At 50.2% G+C, this 22,688-nt stretch overlaps 2 protein-coding genes across 6 annotated transcripts in view; one reads left to right on the top strand and one right to left on the bottom strand.

The window, feature by feature from the left end:
• znf827 (zinc finger protein 827) overlaps positions 1-7,213 on the top strand; it is a 51,063-nt gene extending 43,850 nt beyond the window's left edge. The window contains 4 exon segments of the mRNA XM_057034501.1: positions 750-959; positions 1,144-1,321; positions 3,464-4,290; positions 4,293-7,213. Coding sequence (XP_056890481.1) covers positions 750-959; positions 1,144-1,321; positions 3,464-4,290; positions 4,293-4,426 — 1,349 coding nt within the window. The 3' untranslated portion in view covers positions 4,427-7,213.
• mmaa (metabolism of cobalamin associated A) lies at positions 7,032-21,713 on the bottom strand. Of its 5 annotated transcripts, XR_008950832.1 has the most exons (9): positions 21,588-21,713; positions 20,935-21,367; positions 20,700-20,822; positions 20,102-20,272; positions 19,949-20,034; positions 19,517-19,666; positions 10,712-10,822; positions 8,061-8,617; positions 7,032-7,972 (listed from the first exon to the last, which is right to left on the bottom strand). XR_008950832.1 is itself a non-coding variant. In XM_057034503.1 (7 exons), the coding sequence occupies exons 2-7, from the start codon at positions 21,344-21,346 to the stop codon at positions 17,937-17,939; spliced, it is 1,227 nt and encodes a 408-aa protein (XP_056890483.1). In that variant the 5' UTR covers positions 21,347-21,367; positions 21,588-21,713; the 3' UTR covers positions 17,437-17,936. The 5 variants fall into 5 exon arrangements, 3 of the variants coding, with proteins under 3 accessions (XP_056890483.1, XP_056890485.1, XP_056890486.1); XR_008950833.1 differs by lacking the exon at positions 8,061-8,617; XM_057034503.1 differs by lacking the exons at positions 7,032-7,972; positions 8,061-8,617; positions 10,712-10,822 and adding an exon at positions 17,437-18,221.
• Positions 21,714-22,688: the final 975 nt, after the last annotated feature.

Raw genomic sequence — 22,688 nt, 5'->3', positions numbered from 1 at the left:
TAAACTTGTTGCCGGGTTCGCTTCGCCATCTCTGTTCCTGTATCACGAAGGGTGTCAGGCAGTCGTTAAAGACGCGTTTCAGCAAAAGAGAAAATATGACACTTGTGCGTTAAGGCGCTTTCAGTGTCATCGTCGTTCCTTTTCGCTAATACCCTGTAGCATTGGCCTTTTTGTGTGTTCTAACAGGACCTAAGGGCGTGTTAAATGCCGTGGAGACGACAGACCTGCGCCTGCGCTAGCATGACCCTCCTATAGCGCGATACGATTGAAAGCAATTCATCATTTCGTCCGTGGTGAAAGCGCTCCAGCGTGTTTTCTGCTCTGCATTAAAAGGACGGGTCAGCCGTTTCAGGACGCGTGCAGCCTTTCCTGCCTCTTTCTCTCCCCCCTGAGCGAGTGCCCTTTGTTGAGCTCTGCCCTGAGATGCTCCCACCATCTTAGCTCCCTCAGCCATGACCTGCGCTCCGCACTCCTCCCTCCGTCTCGCCCCCTCCTCCTCTAATTCTCTCTCTCGTCCCAGTGAATTGCACACTCAGAGAGCGGAATCGATAAAAGCACACTGCGTCTGGATTTGACTGGCAGCATGGCCTCAGCCGGAGCACAGGGCTGTCAGGGCTGCCTGCTCGTATTATACGTCAGTTTGCACGTGAATGTACAGAACGGAGGGAGTTGGTGCATTTTAAGCCTTGAAACGTCTTCCGTCTTACCTTTAAAAGACTCTCCTGCCTCCTGCCTCGTGTCCTGTTTAGGTCTGAACTCGAGGAGTCCCCTCAGCGAGACCAAGAGCACCTCCTCGTCCCTCTCGGCTCTCAGCGACTCACTCAACAGCTCAGAGGGTGGAGACCTCACTCATGGTAACGAAGAACTCAGGGGCCTTCTGGCCCTGCCCTCATCTGCAGGCAGCCAGTCCAGCTCTGGAAGCCACTCGGGATCAGGAACTGAGGACAAGCCCGACAAAGGCAAGGAACCGTGGCCACTACATACACTTTCTTAACAGATTTCTGAAGGAAATGAACCCGAAATATGAACAATCAAATGTTCCCAAATGGATTTTGACTAAGAAATGATCACAGCCGTTTTTGTCCTTCGAGCTGGAAGAGCAGCCCAACAAAAGCCGTTAAAAGCGGAACTCTTCCTCTGCAGGATTCGAGTGCGTCTTCTGCAACTTCGTGTGCAAGACGCACAGCATGTACGAGCGCCACCTCCAGATCCACCTCATCACCCGGATGTTCGAGTGCGACGTCTGCCACAAGTTCCTCAAGACACCCGAGCAGCTGCTGGAGCACAAGAAGTGCCACACCGTCCCGTCTGGAGGGCTGAAGTAAGGAAAGCAAGTACAGACAGAGGTTCCTAACTCCGCCGGCCCTCCCCCTCCCCCAACCCCTCAAGCTGTTAATTCATTTGGTGCAAAACACACACGAGTATGTGCAGGATCAGAGACTCGCGGCGTACCAGGGGTGTGCTAGTCGCTACTTATCTAGACCTGTTTCTTATCTAACCCTTCAGCAAACAAACGGATCCGTCGTCTGTTTGAAGAGTGGTCCAACAACACGTCTTTATTCATTTAACCTCACTTTAATGCTCATTATCTGCAGGCGGCAAATTAAATGATGCAAGCGTTAGCGCAGCTCCACGGCCTCTCTTGGCAAGTGTGGCGCATTAGGCTGCGGTCTCCGGGTCTGCAGTGGAACAGAAGGAGAGAGGGGGGCGGGAGTGGGCCCGGCCTCGGGGCGCGGTGCTCTCCTGACCACTGCTAACAGCGGCGCCAGCGAGGACCTGATCATGTCCGCCTTCCAGAACACCGCTTTTTCCCCCCAGGTGGGGGAAACTCGGTAAAAGCGGCACGTTTAAATCATTGGCTCAAGTGATACGACTGAAATTGGGTCAAGAGCGGCATCGCTAGGACCTGGAAGGATCATGATGAACGGTGGTCGCCCGGCATGAACACAGGACGTGAAGCATAAAGGGCTTCGATACGCGCGGTCCAAACTGGACTCGGGGGTAGAAAAGGTCAGTAGCCTTCAGGGAATCGCGGCGAGGAAGCGTCACAGGTCACGTGACCAGATGACTCCAGATCCACCCTGTTCCAGACTGACGGGTGGATGAGGAGGAAGAGGGGGCGGAGCTAGTGATGCAGCCCCCGTCCCACAGCCGGTCTATCAACCGTACCGTTTCCTGCTAGTTGCACTTGAACGCACCGTCGTCACACTGGCACACCCCTGGATAGCGATGAAGGTGTGTGACTCGGCTGGTACTTCTGCACATACACACACGCCTATTTCCGCCTCACGACGAAGACGGTTTTATTGTGCCGACACGCAGCACCTCACGCGCCTCCCCCTCCATCCCCATCTCCCCATCGTCCCACAGGAGCCTTTGTTGTACTCTGACATTGTTTGTGTCATTTCAGACGAGAACGCGGCGCTCATCCGTTGTTCCCACCAGTCACGGTGGCACCGTTTCTGACGAATCAGAATTTCAGATGCGTCCGATTTGGCGATTCATTTTTAAGACCCCATCTTTGTTTTCATGAGTCCAGCCCGTGCATGTGCAGAGTCATCGAGCCGCCTCATCCTGTCATAAACAGAGATCTGTGTGTTCATCTTTTTACCTGTGCCGTCTTTAGATGACCTCAACTTTCCCAGATTACCGGAAATGCTAAAATTTCCACGCTCGGCATTTAGGAAGCTGCCAAAGCTCCCGTAGGCTTTAATCTTAGACCAAACCCGAGGACCCAAACACACAGTAACCTTTGCAGGGTGTGTAAGTTAAACATGTGAAGGGATTTTAAATGTTTTTTTGTCCTGTCTGGTGTTGTTCCTGAAGCCAGATTGCCTTTTATTTAATCTAAATTAGCATTTAAAAGGGAAAGTAACAGTAGAGGGAGGAAGATCAGCGTTCTCGCTCGTCTTCCCTGATGATATCTGCACACATGGGTGAAGGTTCACAAAGTGTATAAAGCAAATTTCTATTTACTGAAGACCAGACGGGGTTTGAGTAACCATGTGAAGTGTTTATAGGGGTGTGTAGAGAGGGAGAGGAGGGCCTTGATCATTTGGAGGATTTTTCTGAGGTGATTCTGTTCTGCAGGGTTTGTGAAGCGCTTTGGGGCCCAGAGCAGATGAAAGGTGCTATTTAAATGTAAGTGCCACTCCATTCCTTCATTTCCCTTCATGTCCTACTGCTCCAGTCTTTTCTTCAGCCTGTTCACCACACAAACACGCACACACACACACACACACACGCATACCTGTTCACCTCAGCCCAGCCACCACTGAACCACACGCATCACCATGACTACACACAACTGCTCACACACTTTTTCCTCCCCCCCCCCCCGTCCTCCTTTTCATCGTTTTGTGTGATCAAATTTCAAGGTGTGTTACGTGCAGCCGAGCGTGCGCCGCCGCTCTAACCGTCTCTCCCCCCTCGCTTCTTCTGCCTCTTGTTTCCCGTTACCCAGATGCCCTTTCTGCATCTACTCCACCAATCGTCCAGCGGCCATGGAGTGCCACCTCAAGACGCACTGTAAGATGGAGTACCGCTGCCGCATCTGCCAGGGACTGTGGCCAGACCAGGCCTCATTGGAGGCCCACATGCGCGGACACCGCCTGGGCAACCACTATAAGTGCGAGCAGTGCGGCTACTTGTCCAAGACGGCCAACAAGCTGATCGAGCACGTGCGCGTGCACACGGGCGAGCGGCCCTTCCACTGCGACCGCTGCTCTTACAGCTGCAAGCGCAAGGACAACCTCAACCTGCACAAGAAGCTGAAGCACGCGCCGCGCCAGACCTTTGGCTGCCGAGAGTGCCCTTTCACCACCACACACCCGTTCGTATTCAGCCGCCACCTCAAGAAACACCAGAGCTGCGGAGCGGGAGGGACGGGGGGAGGAGAAGAGGAGGAGGAGGGCGACGAGGAGGCCGGCCACGAAGAGCCGCTGCTCCGGAGGATGTCGCCGGGGGGATCGGCGCCAGCGAAGGACCCAGAGACCTGCCAGCTGGGCAGGGGTGACGGCGACGGCCCCCTCGCCAGTCTAACGGCGTCCCAGGCGCTCCAGTCCGTCGCCTTGTCCATCACGCTGGGCAAACGGCGTCAGCTGGACGTCACCAGCCCCCAGCCCCGCCTGCTCAGAGATCCCAGCAGCCTGGGCGGCGGCGAGCGCCCATCCCTCGTCGCCCCCTCCTCGCGCCGCCCGACCGAGCAGTACAGGAATTGCGACCGCCTGATCCCCCTCACCGCCCTGTTCTCCCCCAACAACCGCTTCACATTCCACTCGCACCTCCTCTCGGATGGAGGCCCGAGGCGCCTCCTCTCCTCTTCTCGTCCCCCACCTCCCCCTCCCGCTCTCCGCCCTCCCCCACGTCCCACAAACACTCCTTCCTGGCCTACCTGGGACTGATGGAGAGGGCCAAAACTGTGTGACCTCGCCCGCCTCCTCCACCCTCTCCCCTCACTCCTCGCATGGTGACCTGAATGACACTCGACCACCGTGGGGGGAGCTTTTCCAATCAGACCAGCAGAATAAGCTGGACCAGACAAATTAAAGGAAAAAAAAAAACATTTATAAGAGAAAAAGGCTGTACATGCTTACAAATGCATTTATATCAAAAAGCTGCTTTTCTTATCAGTTCTATCAATCGAATTATTACAGCTACTACTCTCTATTACCTTTTTTTTCTGTTTTTAAATGTCTGAATGACCTGGACCCAGTTGCATTATCTGAGGAACCTAATGTATCTCAATTTTATAGATTTTTTTTTTCTTTTCCGATCAAAAGACGAAACAAAACTTGCAAGTGCTCTATTTTAGTGCATTTTTGTCTCTTGCTATTATGCATCAGAATAGCATGCCTGTTTCTGTGTTTCGACTAGCTTTTGACGTCACGAGGAAGCTAAACCCGACATATCCCGAAGTGTTAGCAACGTGGACAGAACCGATGGAACGGAATGCTTTTCGCGGGGGGAGAAAAAAAGGCACGTTTCCAAAGCAAGGCCTCAAACCACACTTATTTATCAGTCTTGTACATAGTTTTGTAGCCCCCCCCCTTGTCATCTGTTTTTTTTTTTATTGTTGGTATTATTTTTGTTGGCTTTTTTTGTATAACGGTGAAACCATGTTTTGCGTAGCTGCTGCCTGAAACCACCTCTGTCTCAGAAGAAATTCGTGCGGGTGACGTTAGCTAGTTCTCCCTTCGACGCTCGCGCAACAGAGGATAAGCTATGATGACAAAACCATCGGATTTGAATGTCACGCGCGGGTTTAAAAACAGCAAAATGACATCGAGCGAAAGACCTTTTTTTTTTCTTCTTTTTTTCTGAGACCGGTTGGGTCGGGGCAGCTTCATATGCCGAGCTGTGTATCATGCACCTGTACTTAGAGGAGCTATATGAGAGTTTCGTGGAGGTTGACCAGCGGCGGGTTAGCGAGCTAACCGCAGCCAGGGTCATCACAGGCCGATTCAATGGTGCTTTTTGTAATTTTTTGTGTACAAAAAAAAAAATGTTCCAAAATGACTTGAATGAATGTATTTTTGTTTATGTACATGGAGACGAAGCGATACAGAAGCGTGAGCAGGGACGTGCTGGATAAGATGGGAACGTTGTTGTGTTTGGCGGCCTTCTGTGTCTTTTTTTGTCTGTAGTTATTTTTACTTTTTTACTGAGCCTTTTACATCATAATGAAACATTTTCTACTAACATTCATACGGACCCCGTTGTGGTGCAATGAAGAAGCGAAGCCATTAGCTTGTACAGCGTTGCGTTCAATGGCTTCCGTCACGCCGGCAGACACGGTACTGTTTCGTTTTTTGTTTCATTTTTCCGACCCCCATCCTGCAGCTTTTGAGTTTTAATTGCACTTAATATAGTTACACTTCAAGCCAAAAGCACTTAAACTTTTTTTTTTTTAATGTTCATTTCCTTTAAAGTGCAAACTTCGATCTACCAAGTTACTGTAATTTTGGAGCGGGCGACAGTTGCTGGGAACAAAAACTCCTTGGTTTTCACGAGCGGACATTTCTAGCGAACTAAGGTCTGAATCTGGAGAAAGTAAATGAAGAAAAATTACATAAATTAGACAGAAGTCAAGCTCTCTGGGAGCTAAAGGTCCCAGGCTAAATTGTAACGAGCCAATTTTGCACAGCGCTGCACTTTTTGATTAAGAGATGTATTTATCCGTTAAAACAAGAGGAAATGCTCGGAAAGAAGTATGCTTGCGAGATTAAGCAGCATTTTATTTTGGAAAAAAAAGCTTTACCCATTAGTGATAGCGCTTGTGTTTTGGTTGTTTTAAAGCCAAAATCCCTTGTTTGTAAAGGGATCTTTTCTTTTTGTTTTTAATCATTTCTGTTTATGAATTGCATTTTCCAAATGATTGTCGCTTTTCCCGGGCTTATTTTCTTCCTACCTGAATCATATCAAACCTCTGGACAGGGATCACGCACTGTCGAGACCAAACTGTTCCCCGTGGCGGGATCTGATGTTAGGATTGAATCCGTCACATCCCGCCCCGGTGCGATGCCTGGACTGCCCCCTTCCCGCCCTGCCTGGCGCTCCAGAGCGTTATCTCTGTTATCTTTTATACTCTAGTGCCACTTGGTGGAAGGAAACTACCCGAGACTCCTGGGAATGAGTCAAACTAATCGTCAGGGTCCATTAGAGGAAGAAAACCATGCAAAAAGTGTGGAATGAAAGATGTCTGCCTTTAAATAACACAGAATCGTGCTGCGCTTCTCTGCCCCCCCACCCCACCCCACCGAGTGTGAACATTTAAAACCACAGCAGAGCTCACATTTAACCTTTTAAAGCACTTAAGTTTCCTCTTTGGCCCTGTTGTGAGCAGCACACCTTTGCAGCACCCGACTATATGCATGATTTTCTCCAGTTTAAAACTAACTCTCGGTTCTGTTTAGTTGCATCCCTCTGCACTGTCTACAATCAGTTAGCTTTACCTGTTTTATCATCACAAGAGGCTCAACTATCTTATCTTTTGGCACTCTGGGCAAACTTTGGTATGTGCTGTACAAAGCTTTTCTCTTTTTTTTTTATTACTCCATTGTTGAGGCTGTACAGGGTTGTGACGATAACTGGTAAATAGATCATTTGTACCTTTTGTTTTGTATTTGTTTTCCTTCATTTGGCATTATTTTATGTTCAACTTGCCAGATCTAAATGTAACAGGATTTGAAAGTAAAGCTTACATCAGATATTACGCCGCTGGTTTGTGTGTTTTTCATCACATCTGAATCACAAAGATCAGTTGTAAAAGTGTTTTTTAGCCATCTAAATCCCAAGTGATGTCACAGATGCTCTGATGTCATATTTTAAATGTATAGAAAAACTAAAATGGAGAAAACAACATTTAAGGTTTTAAAGAGCAGCCAGAGTTTACATGTTCTCAACCTATATGTTCATGGTGTTACTGAACCTATGGTGGCCATCGGGGGACAAAATAGATATTAAATTCTCCATCACGGTCCAGAGAATTCGTAAAGCCACAGTGGGGATTTTAAATTGCAAATGGGTCAATGCTGACCTTTTTTTTTCCACTCTGGGCTCCAGCAGAAATACGGCGCAACATTCCAGCACCCCCGTCTCAATATTTACACAAATATCTTAAACTTGGGGAATAAACAGGGAGCAGTTTCATCTAAAAAGCTCATATATGCTGACAATTTTATTAAAACCCGTGTTACTCCTTAATTAAAGAGCATAATTCCTTTTCTGTTATAAATTGCAAAAAAAAACAAGTGGATGAGTTTAAATAAAGCCCCGACCACCTTTATGGAGCGCAGCATCGTCTAATTTATAACGGCGGCGGCGCGCCGTCATAAGGCGTAGAATCGGTCGGGGCGTCTAAGCGGGTGTTTTTATTAGACCGATAGGAGGTCCCTCTCCCTCTCCCTCTCCTCGACGTGTCGCGGTAATGAAAGTTCCAGCACGTTCCCGTCCAGCCAAAGGTTGGCCCTTCCTAATGAAAACAGATGAAGCAGAGATAAAGTGTTTGCCGACATTAAGGGACTCATTTATCACCGTTAGCCCCCCGAGCTACAGAACACCTTGGTCTGGAGCTCCTGGAACGGGCCCCGCGGCCTCCGTCGCTCCCGCTCCTCTCAGATAGCATCAGTGTTTACATCCGCGGCCGGTTGAGGATTTCGCTGCCGAAAAAGCACTTTTCAGTTGAACTTTCATCAAATCGTGAGGATTCCAGGAGGCTCGCGGGACCCGTGACCCCTGCGTCGACCCCCGCGTGTTCCGCTGCCATCTGGGGAAGTATCGCTGCATCCTGAAGGGGGGTGGGGGGGCTGTCCTCATCTTCCTGCTCATCTTCATCGGTGTAATAATGGAACTTTTCGGCCGTGTTTAAAGTTGATTAATTAAGTAGAAAGTGGCGCCCGGGGCAGGCCGCCTGCCCGCCTGACCTCCCCATGAGTGTTGATTAGGAAGCGGGGAGCCGTGCAGCCAGTGGGGGGGTATTGATTGGAGGGATAGAAAAGCTCATTTGGATTTCGAGATCGAGCTATCGCTGGCTTTAATGGGGAAGGATTTCTGGATAGAAACGGATTTGTCTGGTCTGGGAGGTGGGCGGCAGTAGCTCAGTGTGTTGGGAACTGGGCTGAGAAACAGAAGGTTGTCAGTTCAAGACCCAGCATGGCCAAAAGATGGAAGGTGCCCTGGCAGCAGAGGGACCAGGACACCAAGAGCAGATGCCAAAGAACCAAACCCAGTTGCTCATATCAGGCCCCACAGACCCTCACTCATGGTGCCCCCCACATAGCTGGGACAGGCACCAGCCCTCCACCCCCAAAAGGGGAAACATACACAACTAAACCCTGGGAGGTGTCTCCAACCAAGACTTTTATGGTAAATAAAATCATGAGAAAGTGGAGCCCAGGGCAGCCCACCTGACCCCCCCATGAGTGTTGAGTTAGGCTGCTGATGACTGGATGCTATGAGAAAATGAACCAAGTCAAACATGTTTGTTTCTGACTGCCAATAATAAAAAATGACCAGTGTGTGGACAGAAAACAATAAAATCTTCAAACAGAATAAGTGTCAATTTGCTGATTGTCTTATTAATCAAAAGGTTTAACATTAAGAAACATGTTTTTGGGGGGAAGCAACAATTTCTGGGGTGTCTCACTAAAGAACAGGATGAAAGGAGCCTCCGCCATGATGGCCGCGAGGAAAGAGAAGCATAAAGAAACGTCACCATTTTAAGTGTCAGGCCCTATTTGTGAAATCAAACCACTTCATCCTGTGGTCAAACGTCACTATTTCACATTCTGTTTGACATTTTGGCTCTAAAATATCAGCCTTGCTGATAATTACCATCTTAAGTGAGGAGTTGTGTGATTTCCAGGTCCTCCTCCGTCCCAATAACGGCCCTTCACCTCGGCCCGAGCCGCCCGCGCTTCGCCGACCTCCTGACACCACCTCGCCAAAGTTGGCCGCGGTCGATCGATAGCGTGTTAGCTTTTGTTGTTTGAAGGTTCACGCCGCCCTGGCGTTATTACAGCCGCCGAGTCGCGCGGGAGCCGCGCGCGGCTTTGCGAGCGAGGAGCTCCCTCTTGTTTGCCAAAAGTGTAATCCCGCCGTGACCCGCCGTGACCCCGCCCTGGGAGGAAAGCTGCTTAGACAGAAGTGCGTGTCTGTGGGAGCTCCCAGCTGCCCGCCCCCCCCTTCCCGATCATGCTTTTCTCTTCATTTTCCTCACATCTCCACCCCTCTTTACTGTCAGACGGTCTTTTACGGTCACCTCCGTCTCTACGGTGGAGGGGCCGGCCTTCGCTAAGTGGAATCAGGTCTCCCCCAACAGAGAAAATAAACAGACAAAGTCTTGGTGCCACACAGCGAGCAGGACCGCTGGCACACAGGAAGAGGATGAAGGAAGAAAATGACCTCTGGAATCGATTTGGCATGGGTTTAGGCTAAAACAGCTCCTCTGCAATTCATAGCTGTGTTTATCTGGGGGGGGGGGACGTGCACAAACGGCATGTTTATTCAGTCCCTTAATGGCGCGTGGACGTCGCAGACGGGGGGCAGGAAGTGCATGTTTCAAAAAGGACGTCGGATTAAAAACGCACACCGAGGAGAGATGATCTGCGTGTGTTTACAGGACTGTGTGGTGCCCTGCGGCGGGGCAGGGGGGGGGCAGCGCTGCCTGCCCACACCCCCCGCTGCTCCCCCCCCGGGTGAGACGTCACCCTCTAGGGGTCAGCGGTGATTTTTTTTGTTTGGGCTTTTTTTAGCCACAAGTCCCCGAGCCTGGCACATCCAGACATATGGTAGCCCAAATCAGCGGGGGGTGGGAGGGGGATCAGACCACCCCCACTGGGGGCTGCCTCAAATCTGAGCAACTGTTCAGCCAGTCCAAGAGGATGACAAGGATGGGGAGGACACTAATGAGAGTGAGCTGAAACAGAACGGCCTGTTACCATAGCATTCTATACGACAACCCTTGGTTTCTATGGGTAACCGTCGCTGGCATCCCTCTCACCACCTATTAGACTGACTGAATGACACCATTCTGACCGCTGGGAACTTCTCCGTAACGTCTGAAGTTACAGGGACGCAACAAACAAGCTTCCAAAAATCCCAAGAACACCCCTGAGCCCCCTCCCCCTCCCTCGGCGCAGCACGAGCGCCCGCGATCCATCAGCATGGAGGACAATGACTGGGAAATTGCTATGCTAACATTGACACTCACGTGCACGGATTAGGAGCCATATCCAGGCCGCTCCTTGCTCTGACGAATGTTCCCATCACTCCAGACTGGCTGATAAACAGGAATCTTCTCCGGAAGCTACACGAATTATACCTAAAAGCACAAAGGTTATTCAAAATGCACAAAAACCCGCAAACCCCCCCAGATTTCTTGACAGATTTTAATGTGAATTTATTACTTTGCGCGTGCTGAAACCTGAAGGAAGGAGTTTGCACCAAGAGGGCTTAAAAAGAAAAGCCCAAGGTCGAGCCCAAACTAATCAGGCTCCTCATTTCCCTGGATGGAGTAATGAAGTAGAACCCTGACCTCCGGCTGACCCCTGCAGCAGGGTCGGCCGGTTTGGAGGCCAATTAGCCAAAAGTGAGAGGCAATATTAAAAGAGAGCCTCTATTGATTGATACAGTGGTAAGAAATGTTTGCGGCCCCTCCCGAATGTCAGGAAACCTTAAATATCTCAGGCTGCCTCCACTCTGCTTGCGTCACAGAGAGTTGATCACAACCTGGTTAGCTCTCCTAATTGTCTCGTGCACTTGAGCTTTTAATGATTTCCATGATTCAATTATCTCTAACCGAATTCCTGTCTTCAATCAATTAAAGCCGCAGCTGCGCCCTCATCCATCTTCCAATCGGGACGTCGGGAATCCCTCCATCCATTCTCATTTGGGAAGAGAGTAGGTCACACAAATTAACAGCAATTGCATCCATCCTTGTCTCCGCATCGATGTTTTCTGTTACTTTTACGTAAACGTAACATGAACACGACCCGCACCCTCTGCTGGAACCCTAAAACCCGTTTCCCTGGACTATTAGGTGATAAAGTAAACACTCGGCTCATGTGAGTCTGCTGACGAGCTCAGGCAGCAAAACAAGCAGAGAAATGTAGCCAAGGTTGCCAGTTAGCCGTTTAGCGCCCATTGGTTGATGCAGAGTTGGGGGCCGACCAGCCGTTCCCATTCCCATCAGTCTCATCCCCACTAAAGCAGCGTGGTTCTCCTCGGAAAGGTCGGATCCTCCTTTAGAATGCAAACGCATCCATGCGCGAGGAAGGCAGATTTGACGTTTCATCACCGTGGCGGGCGGCGACATCGGGGGTGTTGTGCTCACATATACTGGGAAATCAAAGACGGACGGGCCAATTACGCGGTGGCGGGCTGGTCTGAGCTTCCTCTGCGCTGAGATTCCGAGGGAAGGCTCGGTGGCGTCTTTTCCCGTGCGTTTCTGCAGGTTTTTGCAACAGCGCCGCGGCTAACGTGCGTTCTCTGGCACGGGTTTCAACAGAGCTCCCCCTGGAGTAGCCGGGGAGCGGCTATCGCAACAATTACACTGACAGCTCTTTTCTAAAGTGCACTTGATTTATTTGATTTAGCCAAGATTAATGGCCCTCCCATGCAGGCGCGGCTGCCAGGGCCGCGCAGTAAAACCGGAGCTCCTGCACAAGCGGACATATGCTAACGGAGATAATGGGATTGCATCAGATCTATGCATAAAATCCAAATATATACGGACATAAACTCAGACATCGACAGAGAAGCCCGTTATTATTCTAATTAATCCAAACCAGACAGATTTGCTCCTCACGTTCCCCCTTTCCCCCCCTCTTGGTTACCATAGCGATGTGGACGCTCATGGACGTTTCTCGAGAGATACTGGATCATTTTATCGTCACCTGTCTCGTTTCCTTAAGCGGGTTCAGTTTAGAACGCCAGTAGTTTGCATTTTGGTTCTGTTCTGCGGTCTAAATCACACAACCGGATCGGGACACCTGCCCCCTCCGCTTGGTGCCAACGCGTCTGTCTGGCTGGTTGGCTGGCCAACAGTCACAGGCCAGCGGTCCAGGACGGTCCAGGACGGTCCAGTGCAGTTGGCGCCAACGCTTGTCCATCTGCCCGTGTTGACACCTTTGCTCCCGTACCGTCCAGGAGGACGAAATGTGCCACGGTGTCCTGGCAACGGCCCCCGACACGTCAGCCTGCTGTGACAGAGCCATGCTGGCCCTCGCAGCTCTGGACGTGTCAGGCGCTGCCCCGGCTGGTCCGGACAGCCAGGAACATGCCGCAGCCGCGACAGCCACCGCTGGACTACCGGGGAGCCACCATCTTGTCCGGGGTGGACGGAGCTTGTTCGGTCAGGTGGGGGATGACCGCCTTCATTAGCGGAGATGAACCTTCCAAAACCTGACGATCACCGGCCGACGGAGGGCAGCTGGACAGGAACGAGACATCATGACCAGAAAATGCTTTCCGGGAACGAGCCTGGACCCTCGTCCAAGAATCTGATTCCATTAAGAGCTTCTTATGTATTCATAAATTCCATCTCTTTAAAGGCCAAATAAAATGGATTGTGGAGATGAAAGGGAAAAAGATTCTTTTCCAGTTGCTTGAAGGAAAGACCTTCGGAGGGGCCTGTGTTGGCTACATTGTGTCCTGTGGTCCCCTGAAGACCCCCCCCCCCCCCAAGGTGGAGAGAGGGAGTTAGAAAGGGTGAATTTTAACTGGAACGTTCGGTGGCTAGAAGAGTGAAACCCAACACAAAGACCATAAAAATCAAATCTTAGACGAAAAACTTGCTTAGATGTAGATTTTTGCTTTGATCATTTGTTGAATCTTCGCTTTGAAGTTCTTTTTAAAGAGAAAAGCACGTGGCGGACAGGCTCAATCTCCAGCTGGAGGCGGCGCTGCAGCCGTGATGGAGGCCGACCCATAAATCCCAGGCTGAGCCGAGCTGCCAGTTATTATGTTTCACCCCTCACCGCTAAACTGCTGGCTGAAACAAACACCAGCACGACAAGAACAGCTTAGCGTGACGCTTCCTGTGATGGAAAGTTTGGCCCGATCGGTACCGAGGAGGAGGAGGAGCTTATCAGATCCATTTATTACTACAGATGCTAAGGAATCCAATTCTTTCCCACCACTTTTGAACATTTCTGGACTCCAGACGAAGTGTTTCCTGTAAACAGGCGGATGGCTTCGTAAACACAAAGGAGGAAAGGTGGATTACTGCTGCGCAGGAGCTCATCGCTCACGTTTGCTGACTTGAAGGTTAGGGCCTGGCAGTTATCCATACACACTAGATCGTGCGTGTGTGTGTGTGTGTGTGTGTGTGTGTGTGTGTGTAGCGAAGCTGTGGACAGGTATGACAGGCTGACCTCCACATGTTAGTAGAAAGAGTGTGCAGCCCAGTGTTACCTGTCACAACACGAGGCGCCCGCGGCCCCGGAGCGACGGTCTGACCAGGCCACTGGGCAGCTAGAAATAATAGGGACTGGCAAGAGGGCAACGAGGGGTCACGCCGAGGGAGGGGGGGAGGGGCGGGGGGTCGCTGGGACACATGACAGGGGGAGACTGAAGAGAGAAGAAAAGAAATTTTACAGTGGCGAGGAGAGCAGTGGGGATAATGATGTGGGAGCGCGCAGGTCAACTCCGGAGCAAAGAAAGAGAGATAAAAGAGGGGGGGGGGGGGTAGAGAAGGCGGCCGCCACTTCTCCCCGCATGTCACCGCCGCGATCTTCTGAAGGGAGCTGACAAATTATGCGTAAAGGCAGCCGGAGAGGAGGGAAGTCTGACTGCTGCCCGTGAAAACCGGGAGTCGGACTGCCAACCTGGCGTCGCCTCAAACTCGCTTCCAAGTTTACGTTCGCCGGGCCGACGCCGCCGCGTTCCCGGCCTGCCTGCAGAGGCGGAACAGCTGAATTCACTTAGGCGGACTTGGCGAGCAATTAAAGTCCCGGATTAAGACTGATTGCGTTTCGGTGTCCTGAGGGGGCGCTGCCTGCCATCTTCGGGAACGTCTCATTAGCATGGCCGCCGCGAGGCCGCGCCGATCGCCGCCGCTGGCACCGCGGCAATAATGGCGGCGTTGTCGGCCTCAATGCCCCCTACCTCCAGCAGAGAGGAATTCGGGGCTATTGTGATTGGCCGCAGTCTGCCGGCGGTGTGAAAGGGAAGGGTTGGGTGCAGATAACCCTCCTCCTGACCAGACCCCCGCGTGTGTTTTTGATCAGCATCAGCGCGAGCAGCTGGATTTCATTAATTGAGCGCTGCCAGCGTTGCTCTGGCAGCGCGGCTGAGTCACACTGGTGGGATTGGTCGCTCTCTGCCCGATATCATCTCCCAACCATAACTACAAATAATTATTCACTCAAATCCATTACCGGGGGTCAATCAAGTTCCCCAATCAGTTCTAAAGTCCAATTACTGGCGCCGAGGCTCCGTCCGTGCCTTCCTGCAGATGAAGGCCGGGCCCACGGGCTGCCCGCTAAATCACGCATAGCAAACAGAGGAGTGTGTGGGAGAGTGCGCGCCTCCTCGGGTTGGTAATAAGGCAGGGGTACACACTGGTCTCCCTGGGGCATTCTGACCATGCCATGCAGCAGAAATCGCCGGGTTAAATAGAATTAGCCCGTGCGAGGAGATGCGCTCGGAATAACAACCGCGTTTCATCGCTCTACAGGCTAGAGAGCACGCCGCGTGCACGCCGCAGCCTGGTATTAACATCCATCTCAGCGGCTGATATAATAAGACATGTCGCCATGAGGGTCTCCTCACACACAGGCTGCACGGTGACCCATCAGAGCGGCGTAATGACCGGCGTGCTACGTGCACGCTCGTTGCCTGGCCGCGGCTCTGCATAACCCATTAGAGCGGGCCTTCTTGTACCGGTCGCAGCCGTCTTTAAAAAGTGTCCCTGAGCACAGAGGGGACGCTTCTCACACACTCAGTGAGTCAGAGCGGCCAGCTGGACATCAGGACAGGCGCTGCGAGCGCATCTGACGTCCTACGGACCGACCGTTTCCACGTGTGGGATCTGTCGGGAGGAGAGCGGCGCCCCGGCGCTCGTGGTCAGGTGGGAGGAGGATGAGCACCAGCGTAGAGGGGGTGCAGCGTGAGGCTCTAATAACCAGCCGCCCGTGACCGGTCGTCTCTCAAAGCTCCTAAATCAGTCTGGTAGGAGGGCCGGCGTGACATTTCCCTCAGCACCAGGCATCCCTCACACTCCCTGGAAACGGGCCCGACGAGGACATTAACACGACCAACCGGAAGAAAAATGCCTCCACGTCGATGCCAGGAAACGCTCGCTTTGTTTAGTGACATTTGTGGGCTCCCCGTTTTTCACCGCTCATCTGAGACGTCGAAGTTTCGGTCGTTTGTTGGGGGTGGGGGGGAGGCTGAGCGGTTGAGAGAGCGATGGCGACGGCGCGAGGGCGTCGCTTTGTTTCGTCCCGAGCCAGGAAACAGTTCTGACTTCATTCTGCTGACGGGGAGAAAGGCTGCCGATGCGAGCTCGTCCGCCTAACACAAAGAAACCTCATCAAAGAGCCGGCGCCGGCGCTCTGCTTACACGCGCTGGATCCGGGGAAATGCTGAACACATGTGCGCCGCTGCCCGTGTTTAGGCTAAAATGGCCGAACGCGATCCGGCAGCATTCGAGATAATCCACCACATGGTGGTGTTTACACAGGAGACGACTGCGTGTGTGTGTGTGTGTGTGTGTGTGTGTGAGCTGCAGAACTCGCTGCCTTCCCTCTGAAAAGCATGAGCGGTTCTGGTGTTTGTGTCAGCATGATGGAGGAGAAGGGTGTTACTCAGACCTAATGAATCCATCTGCATTCAGGAGGTATTCTTGCTCTCGTATGCAGGGAGGAGCAAATGAGCGGTGACCTGGGAGCACGTCCAGAGGTGGGGGGTGGGGGGGAGGCTCACTGTTTCCTAAACAGACCACCATGGGCAAACATGGATTACTGCAGACATTTCCTCCCCCCTCCTTTCTTCTCAAAGCGCGGGCTGAGGACGACAGCCCTACAGTCGCACACTCGTCTTCCTCGCTCTTTCCCCTGCTCAGCACTGCGAGGATTGAGAGTTGCTGAGGAAGGGCCGGCGCCCAGGCTCGGTCCCGGAGCTGCAGCTTTTGCTCAAAGTGAGTGACAGCCGCTGATGCCCTCACCTCTGGGTGACCTGGAGCCTGACGCAAGCGTGTTGAGAATGGATGGAGGGCGGAAGGTGGGGCCGTGAGGAGGAGGGTGGTTGGCACTGAGGGCCCAGTCATTAGGATAATGCATCCGGAGCTGCAGTGGGGTTGGGGGGCCCCCTAGTGGCCAGCGGCTGCAGCTTGCCTAGAAAAAGCTAAACTATATATTCTTTTAATTATGAATAACTATAGAAATGCTAAAAGCTCTTTCAAAATACAGCTGCTCTGATTTAAAACAGAACATGCAAATTACTCATATTTGTATTGTGTAGTTATGGAATTTCTGGCGAGAATAATGAAAGTTTTGAGGTCTTTCCTGAGTTACTGACAGAATTAGTTGATTACATTTTGTTGAAAATTGGCCACTCTTGATGGCTGAACTGACTGCACTACCAACACTAAGATGAAATCACGATGAAAAAGATTTGGTTATTAATGAGGAGCCAAACTCTGCCAACACCATCTGAGCACCAGGTGTAAAAGTACAAAATCAAGCTGATATTATAAAATCAATTGAACATTTTAGGACAAAAATGTGGCAAATTTTGTTTCTAGTATTGTCTCAAGGTTTTCTGCAACAGATTATAAGTCTTAAACATTCAAAACCTCGTTAGTCACAGTCCTATATTAATCAGGACACTGCAATACGCCGGTTAAAAATAGATTTTAGATTCTACGTTTTCATCACAACTAGTTGTTTAGATTGTTCATGCAGATCAAAAAATTCTGCTGAAGCACTGGAGTCACAGCAGCTGTGATTTAATATCGCCCAGTTCTCATGTGTTACCAGACAGTATCACAAAATCACACTTTGGAGATCCACTTGCCGTTTCCAGAAGTCTCGACTGACATTTGGGCCGACTGAGCGAGAAGAAATGTGCAACTTTAAGAAATCCTGAGTTTGCTCTGTAGGACCAGTTCAGGTGGTTGAGGCCAGCATGTAAAGGGCTAGTTCAAACATTTCAGCACAGATCCCAGGTCAGTATCAAAGCCCTGGACCCTGTTATCATGAAGGCTTGTAGTGATGTCAGTCTAGATGAATGTTCCTTCGATAACGTCCAAGGTCCAGCTACTGTCCACTTTTAAAAATACGGATGTGGATCGTCAGCTGATTAACCTTAAACCTGGAGAAAGTTTCTGTTGAAGGACTTTCCTCCGTTCATTTTGTCCAAACTTCATCTGATGCTGAAGTGGCCCCCTTCCTGGCTCCATCGGGCCCCAGGCAGCAGTTCTTTACGAGTACCTATGATGACAAGAATGTCTTGAGCAGCAGGTCTGCAGCCAGGCCAGGAGATATGGCCCCCTTGGTGACCTTCTCTTCCAGCTGAGGTAGAGCACCTCTCACACCCGGATGGTTACTGAAATGAAGGAGGACGTTCTCCTGGATCAAGCTCCACATCCAGACTTTGTGCTGGGCCTGTCGTCGCCTCTGTAACTCGCCGCTGGCCAGCATGGCGTCCTGATACGACTGCATCACGGCCCAGGCCTCCGGGATGCCCTCGTTGGTCTGTGAGGAGGCTCGCATCACCTGAAAGGAGGTCGGGATGAACACCAGATGTTTGGGACCATTCACACAGACCGGTCTTTATCTTAAATTTAAGGCTTTGCAGTTATCCTGTGATCCCCTGTGGTCCTGTCACATGACTTCACAACACGCAACCTCTTTGACACATGCACTGCGGTTCCGACAGGATCAGAATTCTGTAAATACGATTTTACCGGGTACTTCTTGTCAGAGTGAGTCTTGTGTTTGAGTACCCTGGAACCTCCGGAGCAGCACAGAAGGAAGCAAGTGGGCACGCTGACAGTTAGCGGGTAGGTGGACAGACGCCCGAGGGGGGAGGAATTGAGCAGTTTACACAAAGGAGCCATAGAAATCTCTTCCAACTGCAGAACCGAAGCTGTCCGAGAACATCTGGCACCGACAGGCTGACAGCAAAACAGCCTGTCAGGTCCCGTGGATGCTGAAGAGTTTGGTCCTGTATGAATATATTAAGATAAACATGTGTAAACACGTCTCGCGTTGATGTTTTCCTGCCGTCTTTCTGCACGCGAGAACAGACGGATCCTCGGGAGATCTTAGCGTTACAGAGTTTGGCTAAAGTGTTGACGTCAGTCGTGAGCCACCAATACTCTGCAATCACCAGCCCAGCTGACGGGAAATGGAATTATCTGCATCATCTGGAGAAAATTTGACATCAGCTGGCAAAACGGTGAGGTTGAATTTGACGAGCTCGATGGGTCCAGGGGGCCTGTGACTATCAGCCGGTTATGAGTCCTCTCGTTACATCATGACGTTAATCGCTTTACAAAGACCTGATACGAGTCTGATGCAAATGCAGGAAATCACCATAATGGAGACTGAATGCTACGCCGGATGTTTTGGATGTTCTCACTGCCTATACTCATCATCAGTTCCTCGCAGAGGCTGATGGATGTAAAATAAGCATCTGCGCAGAGGAGAGATTGATGTTGAGGGTTTTATGTTGTGCATGCAGGCTTCCAATCAGTGAAATGCATGACAAAGCAGAGGGGCGGAAGGGTTAATGGTTTCTGGCACCCTGACCACTGGGCAGATGTATTGCACTATGCTGGGAAAACAAAAGGACAAGGCCAAGAATTCAGGTGGATGAGTGAGTCACCGCGGTGCTTAAAACGAGGTGCCATTATCATCATCATCCTTCTACATTCTGCCCCCTCTGAGGTCACCTGACTCTTCAGACAAAAGTTAAATGGCCCCATATTGCAGATGTTCCACTACACTACTTTTTTTTATGTAACTGAACCCGCCAGAGTTTTCTGCTGTTGCAAACAAACACACACCTTCAGGTTCCAGGACTTGGACTGTCTCCTGAGCAGCTTGAGCGCGCTGGTGTATTCAGCCTGGATCCTCCTGGCCGGCACCACCAGATCCCCGTCGGACTTTGTCACCACCACCAAGTCGGCCCTCTCGATAATGCCCCTCTTGATGCCCTGGATACAAAATATAGTGATAAAGGGGGCTGTTGCCTGTCAAAGTGAATAAATTAGCTTATAAATGAATTACTTTGTATGTAATATATGTATCTTTACATTAATGGTGTTATTTTTTACAATGATCTACATTATTCGATGCCACCAAATTCCTCTAAAATGTTGTGAATCCAGGATTAACAGGATCAAGTCCTCCTCTTGATGGAAATAAATGACATTTAATGGCTGGTCACAGGTCAAACAGACAAATTCATGACAAGCCTGAAGCTGCTTTTCACAAACCTGCAGTTCGTCGCCCCCTGCTGGTGGAATTAGCAGCACAAACATGTCAACCATGTCTGCAACTGCAAACTCTGACTGCCCCACACCTGAGGACAAAAAGAAAAGTTTGAATCTCGTTAAGCGCTCGCGCACTGTGCATTCACCACGTCTTACCTACGGTCTCCACGAGCACAATGTCGTATCCGGCGCCCTCGCAAAGAACAATGGCCTCATTAGTTGTTCTGGTGACTCCGCCAAGTGTTCCAGAGGCTGGAGATGGTCTGATAAAGGCGTTCATGTCCCTGGAGAGCTCAGTCATACGGGTCTTATCACCCAACAAAGAGCCTGCGGCGACACAGAGGAGATGCGTGAACCTTAGATTTACGTAGCATCAGCACAGATGACCCAGGAATAGCCTCGGGCTCACTTTATTTGCATCAGTGCACTTTTTCTGTCAATTTCCTACCAATAAATTAATACTATCACTGTGACCCTGTAACCTCCCCACAACACTCTCCAGTCAGAGATTAAATGCAATAACTGTCAGTTCTGAAAAGCTTCTGAGCCAACAGAAATGTTGTATATTACGTTAGGGCCCAGAAGCTTCATTTATTACATTGTTTACATCATCTGAATGGCAAAAGCAACCAAATATATAAATATATATATTTAATCTCACACATACACTGTAAAACCCCCAAAAGGCCATTTAACCACCACTTTTTCATACAAAACAAACTATTATACTTCAAATGGCTTTGCTCAAGCATACCTCCTGTAGTGCAGGACGAAGGGTCAACAGCCAGCACGGAAACTTTATGTCCTCTCGCTGTCAACATCTTCCCCACCACCTCGATGAAGGACGACTTCCCTGCCCCTGGGGGCCCCGAAAGACCTGAAAATTGACAACGCTACCAAAATCAGTGGGGAAAAAAACAACAAAAGGGGCACGGAATTTCCAGAAGATGCCAAGAAAAACAGAGGGTTGTAATAAATTAACCACACACCTACTCTGAAGGCCACTGGCTTCCCTCCATTTTGACTTTCCTGCTCTTTTCTATAGGCCAGAACCCTCTGCAGCAACACCTGAGCCAGCTCTTTCTTCCTCGGATGCTGAGTTTCAACCAAAGTGATGCACTCGGCCAGAGACGCCCTCTGCCCCCCGACCAGCCCATCGTAGAGTTTGTTCAACAGCCTCAGCTCCGGTCCGCACAAGTCCTGGACCTGATGTTCTGAAAACCCCGTGCTCACACTCCTGGACGGCGCACATCTCCTGTGGCCAGGAGGGGGGCTCTGGATGGAGCTGGAGGAGGCAGCAAAGATCCCTCGATGGAGGCAGCGTGTCTTCGTCACCAAGGGGGCGGTGAGGGTGTGGGGGGCTGTGATGTGGCGGAGAAGGGAGACGCTAAATGGCCGCATTCTGCGGTGATTGCGGGCCACCTAGAGGAGAAACCAAAGTCACAGTTACGAATTCCAGCTGTGCGAGGCTAATCAACACCCGAGTAGCTAGACAAGTCGCAGAATTAACACTACGTATTAACGCGCGGCTCGTTGCGTCAACAACATTTATACCATTGGTGAACTTTAATACAAACATGGCAGGAAAGTGCTTACAATTCACGATATGAAAACAGTCAAACCATGTAAAATGCATGCTGACCTCAGTTACAGTGTTGTGTTATTCATTCTCTTCCTGTTTCCGGTGACGTAGCAAACTAGCTCACCGCTGTTCCGTCGACTTTCTTTTTTGTTTTAACTTCAAATAGGTTTAAATTTTCCAAAAATGTGCAAATGATAAATAGTTTCGAAATATGTGTAGCAATAACAAATATATTGCGTTAAAAAAGTAGGTTGAAGTAAAAAGGTTTTAAAACGTTTACATATTTTGGCCACAAGATGGCAGCAGAGGAAAGGTCTCGGACCAAGAACCTCGACCACTTTTTGCCCGAATCTGTTGCAAAATGTGACACAATACAACATGCGGGAGCATAACAACTGATGATTTTTGTTCATTTTCTAAGTATTTGTTATGATAATAAAATCCATCCAATTCCCAATATAGGACCTATTACAGTCTTAATTGATATCTATTTCAAACTATTTAGGTTTGATTATTGTTCTGCAATTTTTGTTTTCCTATTTTGCAAACCACTAAAAGTAACAATGATAAATAATACTCGGCTTGTATTTCAAATGAGTTGAGTCTTGTCTTCTTTTTAGAAAGCTGACAATGTTGTTTGCTTGGGTGTATCTCAGCCTTGCCAATAAACAACTTTGGTCTGTCAGCCTCCACCTGCTTGTCTGAGGAATTCCTAAAAACAAAAAGGTTTTGGGGTGCGACAGCGCTAACCACCATGCGACCACACCACCCACGTTACAGTCAGATGAAGCTGCGGTGTGCACAAACACACACTCACACGCACAAGTAGGTCAGTGAGCTCCAGACAAGCTTCCTGGAAGATTGCTGTAACTGTTCCAGCACCGTCACAATTTGCTGCTGTAAAACAAAAGGGACACACATGATTTCATGCACTTTTCCAGCTTAGTGGAAAAACACAATCATGCTTCACATTTGTTGCCGTTGGGCTTCAGAATGCACTTGTAATCGTTGAGCCTCCTCAATTTAAGGCGTTAGCTGATACACAACCATACCGAGTGAGTGATGCTTCTGGAAGTCTTCAACAATACCAGGATGCGTTTTCTTAGCATGGGTGGCCTGTAATAAAAAGATGCACACGCAAACACGCACGCTCTGACACAG

Source organism: Takifugu flavidus, chromosome 6, assembly GCF_003711565.1.
Source record: "Takifugu flavidus isolate HTHZ2018 chromosome 6, ASM371156v2, whole genome shotgun sequence".
In the NCBI taxonomy this organism is placed as follows: domain Eukaryota; kingdom Metazoa; phylum Chordata; class Actinopteri; order Tetraodontiformes; family Tetraodontidae; genus Takifugu; species Takifugu flavidus.
Note: the sequence above shows the minus strand (reverse complement) of the source record. Positions and strands in the feature narration are given on the sequence as shown.

Coding starts and splice junctions, on each gene's coding strand:
- mmaa (XM_057034503.1), bottom strand. CDS start 21,346: ATGCGGCCATTTAGCGTCTCCCTTCTCCGCCACATCACAGCCCCCCAC. Junction 20,273..20,699: donor TTCGTCCTGCACTACAGGAG/GTATGCTTGAGC, acceptor GTGTCGCCGCAG/GCTCTTTGTTGGGTGATAAG. Junction 20,035..20,101: donor TGTGCTCGTGGAGACCGTAG/GTAAGACGTGGT, acceptor TTTTGTCCTCAG/GTGTGGGGCAGTCAGAGTTT.